Raw genomic sequence first — 15,030 nt, 5'->3', positions numbered from 1 at the left:
AAATATACGACTTTTAGGTATTACAGTGTAGCCTGTATATTACAGTTTGCTTCACTTACTTTTCTTTTGATATAAAACTTACTTGGTATCCGATTGATTGCCCTCAGTGGCCGCAGTACTCGAATTGTTCTTATGGCAGAGAAATTTATATTCTCCACATTCAAAGTGTATTCCACAGCCCTGGACAACGATATATTAATTTCCATTGCAATTACAAAAGAAAATATTAAAAAAGTTAGAATTTTAATAAGATAATAACTTACCCCGCCATGACGATGAAGAAATCGAGCCGGTTCCAGGAATCGGCTAAGTATGTACCATGACCGTATACTCCCATCGCGACCATTTTAATTGTCATTTCCAGTGTGAAGAAAGCAAATATTATATCGTCGAAGACCTGGAAACCACTTATAAAGTGAACATGTTATAGTGTAGCGGAAATCCAAGAAAGATCAAAACATTACAGATCAAACATCTGAAATATTTAGGAAAAAGCTGATCTATAAAGAATCTGTAAACAAATTGTTCTTACAAAAATTATATAATAAAGCTTTGAGTGTCAAATAGGACGGACCGCGAAGAAAGCAAAATTATCATTCGCCGTGAAGATGGACCCGTCATCGAATACAAAACTGGTCGGTTCTGTCACCGAACGATCATACGTGAGTTAAGTCGTCCTTAATAAATTTTGACAATGTCACACGAAAGTTTAAACAATTTAGTTCTAAAGAGTTCTCATTGTCTTGAGAGGACTGAAGTTGAGGCAAGTCTAATCGAGATTCGTGGATAAAAATAGCGCTAACAAACAAATTAACTTAAAAGATGAGAAGTAAACTAACCTGTAGTATTTTGCATCTGTTGGTGATGCACTGGTCGTCGACGCATGGCTGGTACATGCCTAGCGTGACGCAGTTGAGCAGGATAACCAGCATTGATATTCGTTCGAACCATGTGTTATAAGAATTAAGGAATGTTACAAGTTGTTGAAGTTTCCATTTATTTTATCATTACATAGTGATTAAGGCAATCTGGCTGTCATGGTCCGAGACAAAACGCAGAGCCTAAGACAGAGCGAGCTGGCGGCGTACTGTCGACGCCCTCTGCCCCTTTTGGGGACATAGGTCAGGAAGAGTGAGAGAGTGATTAATAAGTGTTATTAGTGGTAATAAATCTCGGGTCACAAAGGTTATCGAAAACAATGAATGGTTAAAAGTAGCTGGGAAACCAGGCATAAGTGTAACTATTTAATGTTAATATAACATATTTTTATTTTGTTGAATGGTTATGGAAAATTGTAGTTTCCTATATGGGAACACCGAGTCAATTGAAAGAGAATTGTGGATTCCAAAAAGATGAAACAGAATCTATGAATGCTAAATCCGTTATTCCAGATTTCATTTCATATACAGTAATTGAAACACGTGTAGTAAAATTAGCTATGAATTTTAGTAAGCAGTAAAATACTACTTGAAACATGGCCAGCGAAGTTATAATGAATTGGCCAATTGTATTTGCAAGATTCAATGACCGTGCAGAATGTTGTTTTGATGTAGTTTTCTAAATTATTCAGAGCTATTAATAAGCAGCTGCTGTATTAATGAGCAAAGTCTTTGGTCCCCAAATCGTAATCGGAGACCATATTGCATTGGGGAGTAGTAGTAGTTCGGAATGCGCATTACCGGTTTTTATCCCTACAATTTTACTTATAATTTTGAACCCTTCTTGCTTTAAAAAAAAAGATAGTTGAAAGTACTAATTAATGCGTAAACTTTGTAGAAATTCGTTTATTGAAATTTAATGAACTTGCTAACAAATAAATTCAAAATCGACATATTATTTTGATAAAACTACATTAGTCTGTGAAAAAAACAATGTAACATTTTTAAAATATTCATAAACGTAGCCTATAAATAAATTAATTCTTTACACAATGTAGTATTTGTTGCATTTAAATTATAAGAGATAGAAATTGGGGACAATTAAACAAAATAATAGCTTTATGCCTGAGTCAGAGTGGCTCCGGCGTACCATAAAATGATCGTAAAAGTTCTAGAATAACAAAAAGCCATATTAAACTATTTGTTAAAATTAAATAATCTGTTTATTCATTGATACATTCCAATAAAAATGGTAAAGCAATAAAATATCTAATATTACAAAGAGAAAATGACGAAACATTTTACAAGAACAGATCATTGAAGTTATTAACGACAAAAATTAGTTTCTAATATAAGCTTGAACCTTCAGTTTTTTTGTAAAGCCTCCTTTCCATTTAGTCTAATGATCCGTAAAATCCATTCCCACGCCCACCTACGACCCTTGTAACACCCCGTAATTTGACGCAAGAAAATAGAGCCGAGTACGTATTTTTCTTTACCAGACGGTGCGAGATTAAATAAAAATCTTAAGAAAATGGCATCTTCTTTCCTATTGTTAAGTTTATCTTATGTCTTCATATACCAAGAAAAAATTTAATTGCACGTTCACTGTTTCAGTTCTCTTTGATATGAAAGAGATGTTTTTATTTTATTACAAACTAGTTGTCAACCGCGATTTCGTTCGCGTGGTATATATATCTGAGTTATGCATTGTTCGAAATTGTACCCTTTATCTAGTTAAAATTTTATGCAAATACTTTAAGCTATTTTGAAGTTACGTGGTGACAAACTGTGTGAATTTATCTATAGAAGAAATTCAAAGATATGTTGAAGTCAAGCAGTGGGACAACGTGGTTGAATATGGCCCAGGAGCCGAGACCCTCAGTGGGAATGTAGCTGGCGATGATGAAACTATATGAATTGTAACGAGTTTTGCTGTGTTCTTGAAACGTACGGCAGAAAGCAACGGTTAAGCTTTTGTTTGCGAAGCGACAGCAAAGGCTTGTCTCAATTATTAAAGTGGACAGACGTATGCGAGCAACAGATCTGTATTTGAATATTTTCCGTTCCGTTCTTTTGTATCAAAAGTTAAATGGAAACGGCTTTCAAAAATAATTGTAATAGTTGTAGAAACAAAGAGATAAATGGACATATGTATTTTTATATCCTCATACTATTTCGATTCTTCAACTTAGAACCTTAACGTCTTTTGCAATGATATATATTTATTACATCTTACGGCTTGTTTTAACAATTCATTATTGTTTTTGGTCTAATAATTTCATGAAAACTGTTTAGAAACTACGTAACTTGAGTTTATCTCCATTGAAACATACTTAAACATAATACTAATCACTAGGTAATCTATACTATTGTAATAAAGCGTAAACACACACTTCTTTGTTGCCTAAGATGTCAGCAATTACAGCATATTTTGGAATAATACTCTTTTCAATAAAAACGCCCACACTTACGTCACTCTTTAGACTATATATTTTCACACTATTAGACTTAGTGAGTAAATAAATTGGCTAAAAATACTAATGTGGGAAAGAGACCATAAGTTCTGCCAACATCAAGGAAGTAAGATTGCCAAGGTTGTTTAATTAGTATCCCTTAGATAAAAACTACAAATTAAAAGTATTATCATGATTTTTACAGATGTATTATTTATTTATTGAAAACAGCTGTAAAATATTTTCCACCAAAAAAAAAATCTTTGTAGAGACGAGCTTGATAACGCTCCGATTTCAAATCATCGACTCGCTATCTCTTTAATATTTCGCTCTTCTCAAAAGACTGGCGTTTTTAAATGAATTTCGTTTTCATGAAAATGAAACCGAATACCGTAATGCTTTTTACAGTTCCATTTTATTCTATGACACTTCTAGACTCTCATAAGTATGATTATTTTTTGGGCAAAACTTTATATAATATAAATTTATATTGACAAAGATTTTTGTATGTTTTTCTCAAGGCAAATGTGTTCCCTTGTAGATGAAATAATTACTATGACAGTTGGAAATTAAACATGGATTTCTAAATAAAGTTTACTGCGAACTCGTGGTATTAGTAAATGTCTCTATTTCCGGTAAAACTTAACAAAGTTTTCTATGGAATTTTGTTATATTCAATATTGTAATGACTTGTTAAATAGCCAAAAATAAACGTTAGTTTAACTACGCGTTAGCAAATGCGCTTTGAACTACAATTCGGTCAAGCATAAATTTTCCTTTCATCGCTAAAATCCTTCAATCCGCATACTCTCAACTTTCATTGTTCCGTTTATTGTTTATTTTACTACACAGTGACCGATGACGTCATTTTCATGCAATTTTGGTAGAATAGGATTATGGATGTATAATTTCAATAGATAAAACTAATTCTAAATCCAATCAAAGTGATCGAAGTCAATTAGTTATACCAGAATAAAATTATTATTATACATCTTGCATAACATCGACCTTTAGCTTTTGCATTATTCAGTTCCATTTATTGACGGTGAACCTAACGCAGTAAATAGTGTAGACAACTTATTTTAAACTACTCAGAACTGCTATCAATAAAATATGAAGTGTTTCAATTTCAGTAGCAAAATAACATTAAAATATTGATTAAAACACGAAAAACAACACCCACTTTTTACGACTAATGTACACCTATAGGAATGACAAATAAACTCGATAGTGAAATAAATATTTTAAAGCGTACAATTTCGTTTCTATATATCAGCTCAATTCGCTCAGCTCAGTTCTGCACATTAGCGCTTTCTGTATTATGTTTTATTTTGTTGTTTCTGTACTTATTATTTTTTATAATATAAGGTGGCAAACGAGCAAGCGGCCACCTGAATCCACCGAAATGGAAAGCGACCGCTGCCCATAAACATCCGCAATTGCAGATGTGTTGCCTACCCTTAATCGATGGAGGAGTATACGGACATAAAGAGGACATTTCCGCTTCCTTTGACGGTGGAGGAGACGCATACTCCTCCACCGTCAAATCCACTTTTCCTTCCCATCCTTTCCTCTTAAGAAAAGGGTGGCAAGGGAAAGAGACTAAAATTAAGCCTCCGGCACCACACTCATCAGACGAAACGCGGAATTGCTTCCACTTCACGCCTGTCTTCTGTGTGGTCGTGGTATTACACCGGGCGAGCCGGCCCATTCGTGCGAAGATGTTAAAGCGGGCTCTACCACTGTTAAATATTTGTAGACGTGATGATATTAAATTTTCTGTTACGTTCGAACTAACACTTTGATAATAACACCAAATGCTAATTATTTAGTTTGATTCAAGTACAAATACTAAAACATGAAATACAGAATTAACTCTAAAATAAAGATTTTTTTGTTTTCCCTGTAATTGAAATACCTCGTCATTAAATATTACGTAAAGCCTAAAAGAAATATCTTTGTGACAATATTTTTTTCTTATTAATAAAATCAGTAAGCAAGCTAGAGGGTCCCTCGACATTTCATTTCTCGATGTTTCCGAGCGTCTTTTGAAGCAACATTTACAGAAAAAAAATCTGGGAAATGTCATATTTTGACAGAGATAAAGTTATTTTTCTTGTAATTTTTTCTTCTATTCCCTTCTTAAAACATTATTGCTTTTCAACAATCCAATGTATCAGTGAAACTATCTCTGATTGCGTTGAATTAAAAAGATATACATATTTATGTACTAGCTGTTCCCGTGCGACTTCGTCCTCATGAATTTATGTAAAGTTTATTTTATTGTTTACATTTGTCAAAATATCAATTTCAAATGTCAAAATGACATGACATGATGACAAACCATAGCAATCTTACTTTTTAGATGTTCGCAGCCTGTAGCTTATGGTCCCTTTCCCACATTGTATTTTTATCCAATTTATTTACCCCTTATGTTTAATAGTGTGAAAATATATAGCCTAAAACGTGACGTAAGTGTAGGGCTTTTTATTAAAGAAATATTTTTTTTAAAAATATACTGTGACTGCTGACATCTTACGCCATAAAGAAGTGTGTGTTTACGCTTTATTATATTAGTATAGAAATAGATTAGGCTTGGTCAGAATACTGGAATGTGTTTTAAAAAGAAAATATATTTAAAGAAAAACTAAGCGTGACTTATTTTTAAATTAATTAGTAAAGAATGTAATTCATTAGCGATAAACAAATTTATTGTAAACAAACTTCAAACGTTCTGATATAAAATATACGTTAAAAAGCTCTTGTTTTATAACTACGTATGCTTATTGGCTTTATTATTAGAGTAGCCCAGGTATTAAGGTCTAGGCTGTTTTAATAAAAAATATAAAAATATTTATGTTGTAAAAGTTTTACGGTCCCTTTTGATTTTTTTGTAATGAGCATTATAAATAACGGTTGTAAAGTCACGTGCCATCAGCTGATGGAAGTTACACGAAGTCACATAATCGCGGAGTATACTAAAATGCACATGTTTATCTAACTGACAAGAGAGTAATGGTTTTTACGGATAGATATGAAAGATTTTATGTACGTCAATTTCACTGTGACCTATACACTAAACAAGTGGAACTGTTCAGTTAGAATTGTGCATGTGGTAGCAGCATTTTATCTATTTCATAAACAGTTGAACATTTACCTACACGTGCACAGTTTTATATCTACTATCTACTTGCAATTTTTTAAGAAAGTCGTGTCACCATCAAGCCAGATCTAACGGAGAATTCCCAAGTCGATTGTGTGACTAAATTAATTTGTTAATGAATCCGTCCGATGCGACGCATACGTGACGTAACGACTCTCCTGGGACAGACACGAGCCTACTAAGTTTCTTTATTGAACCAAAGTTTTGTAATTTAGCAAATTAATTTGACTTGCTACCTACGAGTATAAAAAGGTAACTTAGGTTTGTTAAGATTGATAAATAGACAATTTAGTATCTAAAATAATTGGCATCAGACGTAATAATATGTCTAGATTGACTATTCGATTCTATTGAGATGACAACGATGATTCAATTGAATAGTGACAATTTTAGACAGGACGTAGACTATATGTGACCGAATATTTCTTAATGAAACTTACAAAACTATATAAAAACGAATAGGTATAAAGTATGATCGGACAACAAGTGTTGGTTGATCAAATCCATTTGGAATTGTTCCAACTGCAGCAGACCGGCGGCGCTCCCTTATCAAAACAAGTAAATTGTTTTCGATATCTGGTGTAGTGGTTTACATTACTTACTAGTACTAGTGACATAATCGCAACGACCAATGTAAGGTAATAATATTTTGTATAATAGTAATTTTAAGGTTAACGGCTATGGTTATACCTTAGCGCTTTGTATATCTCGCCGTAAATGTAATGATAGAATGTATGAATGTTAAAAACAAGAGAAGTGTGTCACGCCCCAAATGGAAATCTGTAGTCTAACCCTTCAGCGTTACGAGAGTGAATTAAGTACGTAATTGATTTAAAGTAACGAAACGACTGAAATACTGTTAAATATCATCAAAATAGGATTATCAGAAGTCTCGTATCAACTCGCTATCGATAATGATCAGAGGTTGCCGGTTCAGAAATGTTTGACGTTAGCAAATTACCGTTAGTCCCCGAAGCCTGGATACCTCGTTAGTGGTTGATATAGACTTTCCCGAGAAGTTGCAAGCGACTTACATTTCAAGATAAAATTTAACTTTTAATATTGGATTTCAATATCGGTAAATTGCATTTATTAAAATCATAACTGGTTAACAATTTCTTTTGAAATTAAAGATGTGATATAAGAAAAAATATTCAGGACCAGCTTTCGCCCCCGACTCCGTCCGCGTGGAATTAATAAAAACAAAAGTAAATAATAAATACCCCATGTGTTCTTTCAGAATATCCTCTACATTTATACCAAATTTCATAGAAATCCGTTCAGCTGTTTAGGCTACAAACTCTAACAAGCATTCATCTAAACTTTCGCATTTATAAGATATACTAATCTTATATGATTAGTATGATTGCTTAATTCTGATTATGTACAGACACACTTAAAAACTATCAACGGCAGACCTATAAAGGCAGACCTTTGGTATGTGTAGTATGATAATTATTGACTAGACGACTTCACCAGTAATCGAACATAAAATTAAAATAACAGTTGAACATTTTACAATAAAAGTTTCTCATCTCGCATGTAAAGATTCAAATGTTTTGTTAGTTAACATCAATATCGATGAGTTCAACATTACTAAGAATTTTACTTTGGCAATAAGCCAATGGTTTATTTATTATGGACAATTTTATAAAATAAAAGAAACATCGGTACATTGGTAGAGGTAGACAAACAAAGAGATGGATGGATTGCGTGAAAGGTGACATGATCAAAAAGCGAGTGATGACTGAGATGACGTATGATAGAGTTATGTGGAGGACAAAAACCTGTTGCGCCTTATGGGAGTAGAATAAAGAGGATGATGATAATTTTTAAAACAAAAAACAGACGTGTTAAAAAGAATGTAAATAATTCCTTCAACGTGCAATACCTACATCGACTACACTGGAAATAAATGTTAGCTTCATTGTCAGTTTCATGAATAGCATGAATATTTAAACGCTCTCAAAGTACCAGCTTTGTAGTAAAATAGTGACGTAAAAGAATGTTCTTTAATATGCAAAAGCAGTATATTTATAATCTCACTAGCTTTTCCGCGACTACGTCTGCGAGGAATTACAAAAACAAGATAGTCTATGTGATCTTTGTGTTATAGAGATCTGTTGAACCGTTCCAAAGTCAAATTGTAAGAAACATCCTTCCATTTAACTTTCGCATTTATACCATTAGTAAGAAGGCATATTTTTGTAAAATCCTTACAAACTTGTACATCTATTTAATGTTAATTTGCATTGAAAAATTGATCAAAAAGCAATAGTCAGTTTAAGACTGTTTTCTCCTTGTCTAGAAGTAGAATGTTTGTTCTCAATGAATTACTTTATATTTTTTAATACAAAAATGTTCATTAAATTGGCGTCTAACTGTATAAAATATTGTACGTTTTACTGCGCACATCCCTACACATGTTCTATTTAAAGAAATTGCTATCAAGAGGCCACCTTTACATTTGCGAATCTGTAACCGCCTAAAAGTAAAAATTTGGTCAGTCTTTCTAAGAATCAAACCATTTTTATTATACTAAGGATATGTTCTACAAAATCGTAATCAGTTATTTATAATTAAAAAATGATCGATATTTTAAAAGTTGTTTTTATTATTTTGAATACGATTAAGTTAGCAATGTGTTGCCTACTCTAGTTAACTGCCCACCCTGTATAAAATACATATATTAATATGTTAAAAAATGTAACGTACGTATTAAAGAGAAGGTTACACTACGACCTATACACGATCATCTCCATAAATAGAAGCTCTCAAACTGTGGAATGGCTCTTTTTACGCTATATCGTTGGAAAATTGCCTGAAGGGATGGTTACACGCTCGGCGAAGTAGACGCGATACGCTCTAGAAACGGATAGCTAATAACCTGTGTTTAAACTACGGTTAGTCTACGTTTAAACTTCATGTTTATTATAAAAAGGACCATGACCTACACATTAAATAAAAATAAATACAAGTGCGCTTAAGTGAATGGCCACAGTTTCTTTATAAAATCTATGGTAGTAAAAATTGTGATGTAGTAGGTACATGAATATAACCTAGTCTGTAAGTACCCAACATTATGTACAATTGGTCAGTCGCATTATACCTCTCGAACTTACGCACGTCTTTTATTTTGTACACCACAAAAATTATCATCTCGATTTGCCGGGCAAACATTTTAATAAAATATCATTTTTATTCGTTTATAAATAGATTAATTGCAATACTAATAAAACCGCATGCGGTACCGAGAACTACGGAAGTCAGATAATTTTACGATGTTCGCGTAATGTTCGGTTTTGGGGGTCGACTATAATTAGATTTAGTCTTGGTTGTTTAAACAATTGCTTTTAATATACGACCAAGATTTTTTACTGTTTGGAATACACTATTGTCATACAATTTAAACTGCATCGCTGAATTTAGACGAATCTTAATGTGGGAATACAAAATATTACTTAACGTTGCTAATGTATTTTCTTTACCATTGGTCTAGGCAAATTACAAAACAGTAACTGTCGGTAACCATATCATCATCATCATCTGTTATTTACCTACTGTTTGTTGGTAACCTTATGCAACAATCAAATGCAAAAGAAATTATTTGCTAGCACTTATAAAAGTCGATTTAAATATAGTTTAGTAAGTAACGTTCACATTTGCCCGAAGATTATTTCCTCCATAGGATAGGATATTAGAGTCTTAATTATAAAAGGGAATCTTCAATAAAATATACAGTCCTTGAATTAGACGAATTAGTGAGCTACAGCTACAGCTCTTTGTACTGTTTTATTACAAACAAGCCACAAGTTTGACGGTAACCAGGCGGACTTCTGATAAATCTACGTGTGAGTTAAACGGAATCATAGTAACGCTTACTTCTAGGTACGTTTTATTCATTCTTTGTAATATTTTAGTCATAAAAGACAACGTAGATGGCGTTTGATGTAAGGATATAATTTTGTGGAATGCATTGGGGAAGGCCTATGTCCAGCATTGGGCAGATAAAGGCTGTTGATGATGATGATGATGATGATGATGATGATGATGATGATGACGTATTTAACAGTAGTAGAGCCCGCTTTAACATCTTCGCACGAATGGGCCGGCTAGCCGGGTGTAATGCCACGACCATAAAGAAAACAGGCGTGAAGTGGAAGCAATTCCGCGTCTGATAAGTGTGATGCCCGGAGGCCTAATTTTGGTCCCTTTCCATTTCCACCCTTTTCTTAAGAGGAAAGGATGGGAAGGAAAGGTGGATTTGACGATGGAGGAGACGCATAGGAAGGGGAAATGTCATGTTTATGTGCGTCTCCTCCTCCGTCAATTAAGGTTAGGCAACACATCTAAAATTGCGTATGTTTATGGGCAGCGGTCGCTTTCCATTTCGGTGGGTTCAGGTGGTCACTTGCTCATTGGCCACCTTATATTAATAGCTTGGTATTTCCAATGCACTACGTATGTTAAATGTAATAGTTAAGGACGGATTCTATTATTAAATTAAATATGAAATAAAATAATAAACTTATGTCAAGTTATTTTAAAAGCATTCATAAAACAAATGAACAAAGATACTTTTGACATATACTTGAATCGCTTCAATTGTTACCTGGCTTATAAAATATACAAAAAGGTTCTTTAATTAAAGCCATTGTTAATCTGTGAATGCAGATACTAGAGCACAAAAAGATTTTATAATGTATTTGTTCATGTCAACGGAGGTCTCTTGACATATATAAACAATTACTCGCTACCTGCCAAAGGTCGAGGTCAATAATTCATATTGTAACAACTCTCATGTTTAAATTTACGTGAGCACGGTAAGAGTCTGGAAAAAACCTTAATTATATTGCATGAAGTACTAATAATATGAATAGCTAAGTAAATGCGGCAATCAGAATTGTTAAGGGTATTTAGGATGTGGCTTAATGTAGAATTATTATAGTAAGTTAAGACTAAGGGACTCCTTAATTGTAACATGACTAATTTTATTTTTATATCAAGAGGACCGATCGACTAATCTATCAGAACAAAGGCACACTCTTTCGAAAGCCGTTTTAGCTTCACAAAGTAAAAATAGATCTGAAATACACTAGGCGCTAAATCTTTACACTGCCGTAAAGCAATAAACTGATATCTATTAAAAAGGATATGGATTGGTGATGAGTTTCAAACACCAGCTTCTTGGCCTCGTCTCCTGCGTCAGATAACGCAGTGCGACGGGCGTGAACCCGGGGAATGGTAGTCCTTGGCCCGACGAACTCTCCGTACTCAACCCCCCTTCTGAGTCGGAATTCCCCCCCTCCGAGTCAGAACAACCCCCACTTGATTCCGATCCTGGACCTTCTTCTCTATACCCGTAGTAAGGCATCTCCCTTTCTCTCTCACTTAACATATAAGCTCATAATATCACTTTGAAATGTAACGTCTATTCTACGATTAATCATTTCCAGTTTTCAACTATAAACGTAAGAATCGGATTGCAGTAGAAGGGGATGTTTGGAGCGCTTCTTCAAGATGTCAAATGACTGCTCCATGTTGGAATGTTGGTTAATCTGAAACAAAAGAATGATATAGTTTAGTAATGTATTAATCACTTAGCCTTAGATCGCGATTTCTTCTCCGTGACTTAAAAAAAAATATATTAAAAATACAGCCTATGCTACTTACTGATGCTGTAGCTTATTAATAGTGAAAGAATTTTTAAAATCGACCCAGTTTTTGAGTTATTTCAATACATACAAAAATACAAAACTTTTCTCTTTATAATATTAGTGTACATTACATGTTTGCGTAAAGAGATGAATTATAAACGTAAGTGTGTCTTAAAATATGTATAGACGTGGTGTTCGAAGAAAACAGACATTTTTATCTTGGCCTAAATACCAAAGTTGCAGACGTTAGCCCTGAGACAAAACCCTAAAGGAAAATAAAACTTAAAACACTTTTGGCGAGATGAAAAGAACGCTTTGTAGCCGAGCCTGCAACGAAGAATGCTGCGCTCATTTACTTGAAGGAAGCCGAGCGATTTAGTGCTTTAAATACAGTTTTTACAACCAGTAATTAAAACAACTGACGCCCGGACGACGGCTCCATCGCCCATCGCTCGAGTTATTGATAAACAGAATAAACTTTCCATTCAGTATTCGTAAATATCTTTTTTAATTTTAGTGATTTAACTCGGCATCAGCTTATTTGTAATAATGAAAAAGTAATCAATTCGTTAATGTACTGATAATAAGAATTTTAATCTATAGAAAGAAATAGAGCAGTTAAATGGAAAGGAAACTCTTTGTTTGTTATACTTTATTAAAATATTGGAGAAAACTGAAAGGTACTTAACCTCCTTCGTGTATTACAAACTTATAACAGTTTTTTGTTTCAGTGCAGTTAAAAATCTAGGTTCACTAAAACAGTCATAACATCCGATAAAAAGTTTATGTTTGTCTGTAATAACAAACAACTGTAAGTTTTCATTTTCTTCAATTTATTTTGTAGGTTAGGCTCCAAATCTGATAACATGGACTGAAATTGGAGCTCGCAATTTATGTAGCGTGTACATGAGGAAAGAAATTTCTCGAATGGAGATCAAGGATGGGGACCAGAAACGTAGGCTGTCCTCCATCCAGGTGGACCGACGACTTACTGCGGGAAGTCGTAAATTGCAGAAGGCGGAAGACCGTTTTTCGCTGAAGACATTGGAGAAGGCCTGTCCTACAGAGTGCAGATAAAGGCCGATGATGTTGAGTACATACAATATTTAGAACAGTAGTCATGTAAGAATAATAAAAAAAAATATTAAAAAAATTAGGATTTCTGATCCGATTGTAAAATCGAATCGTGATACGATAGCAAAATATCAGTCATATTTTTCCGCTCTTAAATATACACGAGAACGTAAAACAAATACGAGGATTTGCAATCTCTCGCCAAATAAATTCGGTAATAACACGACACGCCGCCTTGGTGTTTATATCTGCGTGTTTTATGAACTATATCATGTTTACTGAGGTTCAAATTCTTATTTATACAGTCACTTACATATATGTCTTCAGTTTTTTTTATAAGAAATAATAATTTAATACAGTACGAAATTTCATATTGTCTGTTCCCAAAAAAATAAAGGAGAAAATACATCTGTGCGGCAACAGAAAGCAAAGGTCAGAGGTCAATATTACGTCGTTCAACAGTCGTTTTATTTAGTAATTTATCAGCGCTTCAGTTTAATTAACGAGAGAGACCGTGGCTACAAAGTTTTGCGGATCAGTGAGAATTGAGAGCTTATTTGTTGAAGTTTACACTTGTAATCTGTTTCGCGTTTATCTCTCAGTAAGATTCTCACATCGTTGCTTTCCTTAGTGTGCGGATCAGTTAGAGAACTATTGTCATATTTCACTAGGATTTATTAATGACGATTGTGAGATGAATTCTATTTATTAAAGGTCTAACATTCAATAGTTGTAACTGTACCTTATTTAATGATTGAATTTTAAATTGTTTGTAAATCATTTCCTCTACACACGCCTTGTCTAAAGTTACGTAATTCCTTAAAAAAATGAAGTCGTAAAATGCATAATCTCTTTGCAAAGAGCTCGCATAAATAAGCAATAACTTCTTAAGCACCCTGTAAAGATATGATTCAACATTTTCTCGTAAGCCCATGAAATAACATCTGTGTTGAGTTGTGAAAGTGCCTACAAAAGTGGCAGATAAAACTTCAAGTTTCTTCTTTAAATTCAAGATCATGAGGTGAATTTTTTTTTTATAATTTAAGGTGGCAAACGAGTAAGCGGCCACCTGAATCCACCGAAATGGAAAACGACCGCTGCCCATAAACATCCGCAATTGCAGATGCGTTGCCTACCCTTAACTGACAGAGGAGGAGATGCACATAAAGTGGACATTTCCCCTTCCTATGCGTCTCCTCACCGTCAAATCCACTTTTCTTCCCATCCCTTCATCTTAAGAAAAGGGTGGAAAGGGAAAGGGACTAAAATTAGGCCTCCGGCACCACACTCATCAGACGAAACGCGGAATTGCTTCCACTTCACGCCTGTTTTCTGTGTGGTCGTGGTATTGCACCGGGCGAGCCGGCCCATTCGTGCGAAGATGTTAAAGCGGGCTCTACCACTGTTAATATTAAGAAGTAACTTCCAACGCCTATATGCTTTAACAAGTCGTGTTACTATTACGTATTACTATTTGCCTGTGCGATCTAGGACTGAAATATTTAAACTAACTACTAAGTACTTTATCTCATATCACCGTAACAAAGCATTTATGGTATGGATACCTAATTACGAAAATTCGACGCTTTTTATCAATACACTAGGAAATGTTATTGGAAAATAATTAGGTATTAAATGGAACAATGCTTTAAAGTCGAGACACGATTGAAAATCAAGCTTAACAAAAGCTTTTTCCCAAGCTGACGTAATAATACCCTCGACGCTTTCACTGTAATAGTGTTTTGTTCAAGAAATAGTCGAATACGACGTAAACGCCTGGAGGCAATAGCACCGTCGTTTGT

General features: G+C 34.0%; 1 protein-coding gene across 1 annotated transcript in view; it reads right to left on the bottom strand.

The window, feature by feature from the left end:
- The window catches only part of LOC106106823 (voltage-dependent T-type calcium channel subunit alpha-1G-like), a 74,718-nt gene that overhangs the window by 20,280 nt on the left and 39,408 nt on the right, over positions 1 to 15,030 (bottom strand). The window contains exons 3-6 of the mRNA XM_013287482.1: positions 11,654 to 12,055; positions 840 to 951; positions 264 to 397; positions 83 to 180 (exon numbers count right to left, since the gene is read on the bottom strand). Coding sequence (XP_013142936.1) covers positions 83 to 180; positions 264 to 397; positions 840 to 951; positions 11,654 to 11,895 — 586 coding nt within the window. The 5' untranslated portion in view covers positions 11,896 to 12,055. The remainder of the gene's footprint in view (positions 1 to 82; positions 181 to 263; positions 398 to 839; positions 952 to 11,653; positions 12,056 to 15,030) is intronic.

Source organism: Papilio polytes, unplaced genomic scaffold (assembly GCF_000836215.1).
Source record: "Papilio polytes unplaced genomic scaffold, Ppol_1.0 DF822067.1, whole genome shotgun sequence".
Lineage (NCBI taxonomy): Eukaryota > Metazoa > Arthropoda > Insecta > Lepidoptera > Papilionidae > Papilio > Papilio polytes.
The sequence above is the reverse complement of the archived record's forward strand: the minus strand, read 5'-3'. Positions and strand labels throughout refer to the sequence as shown.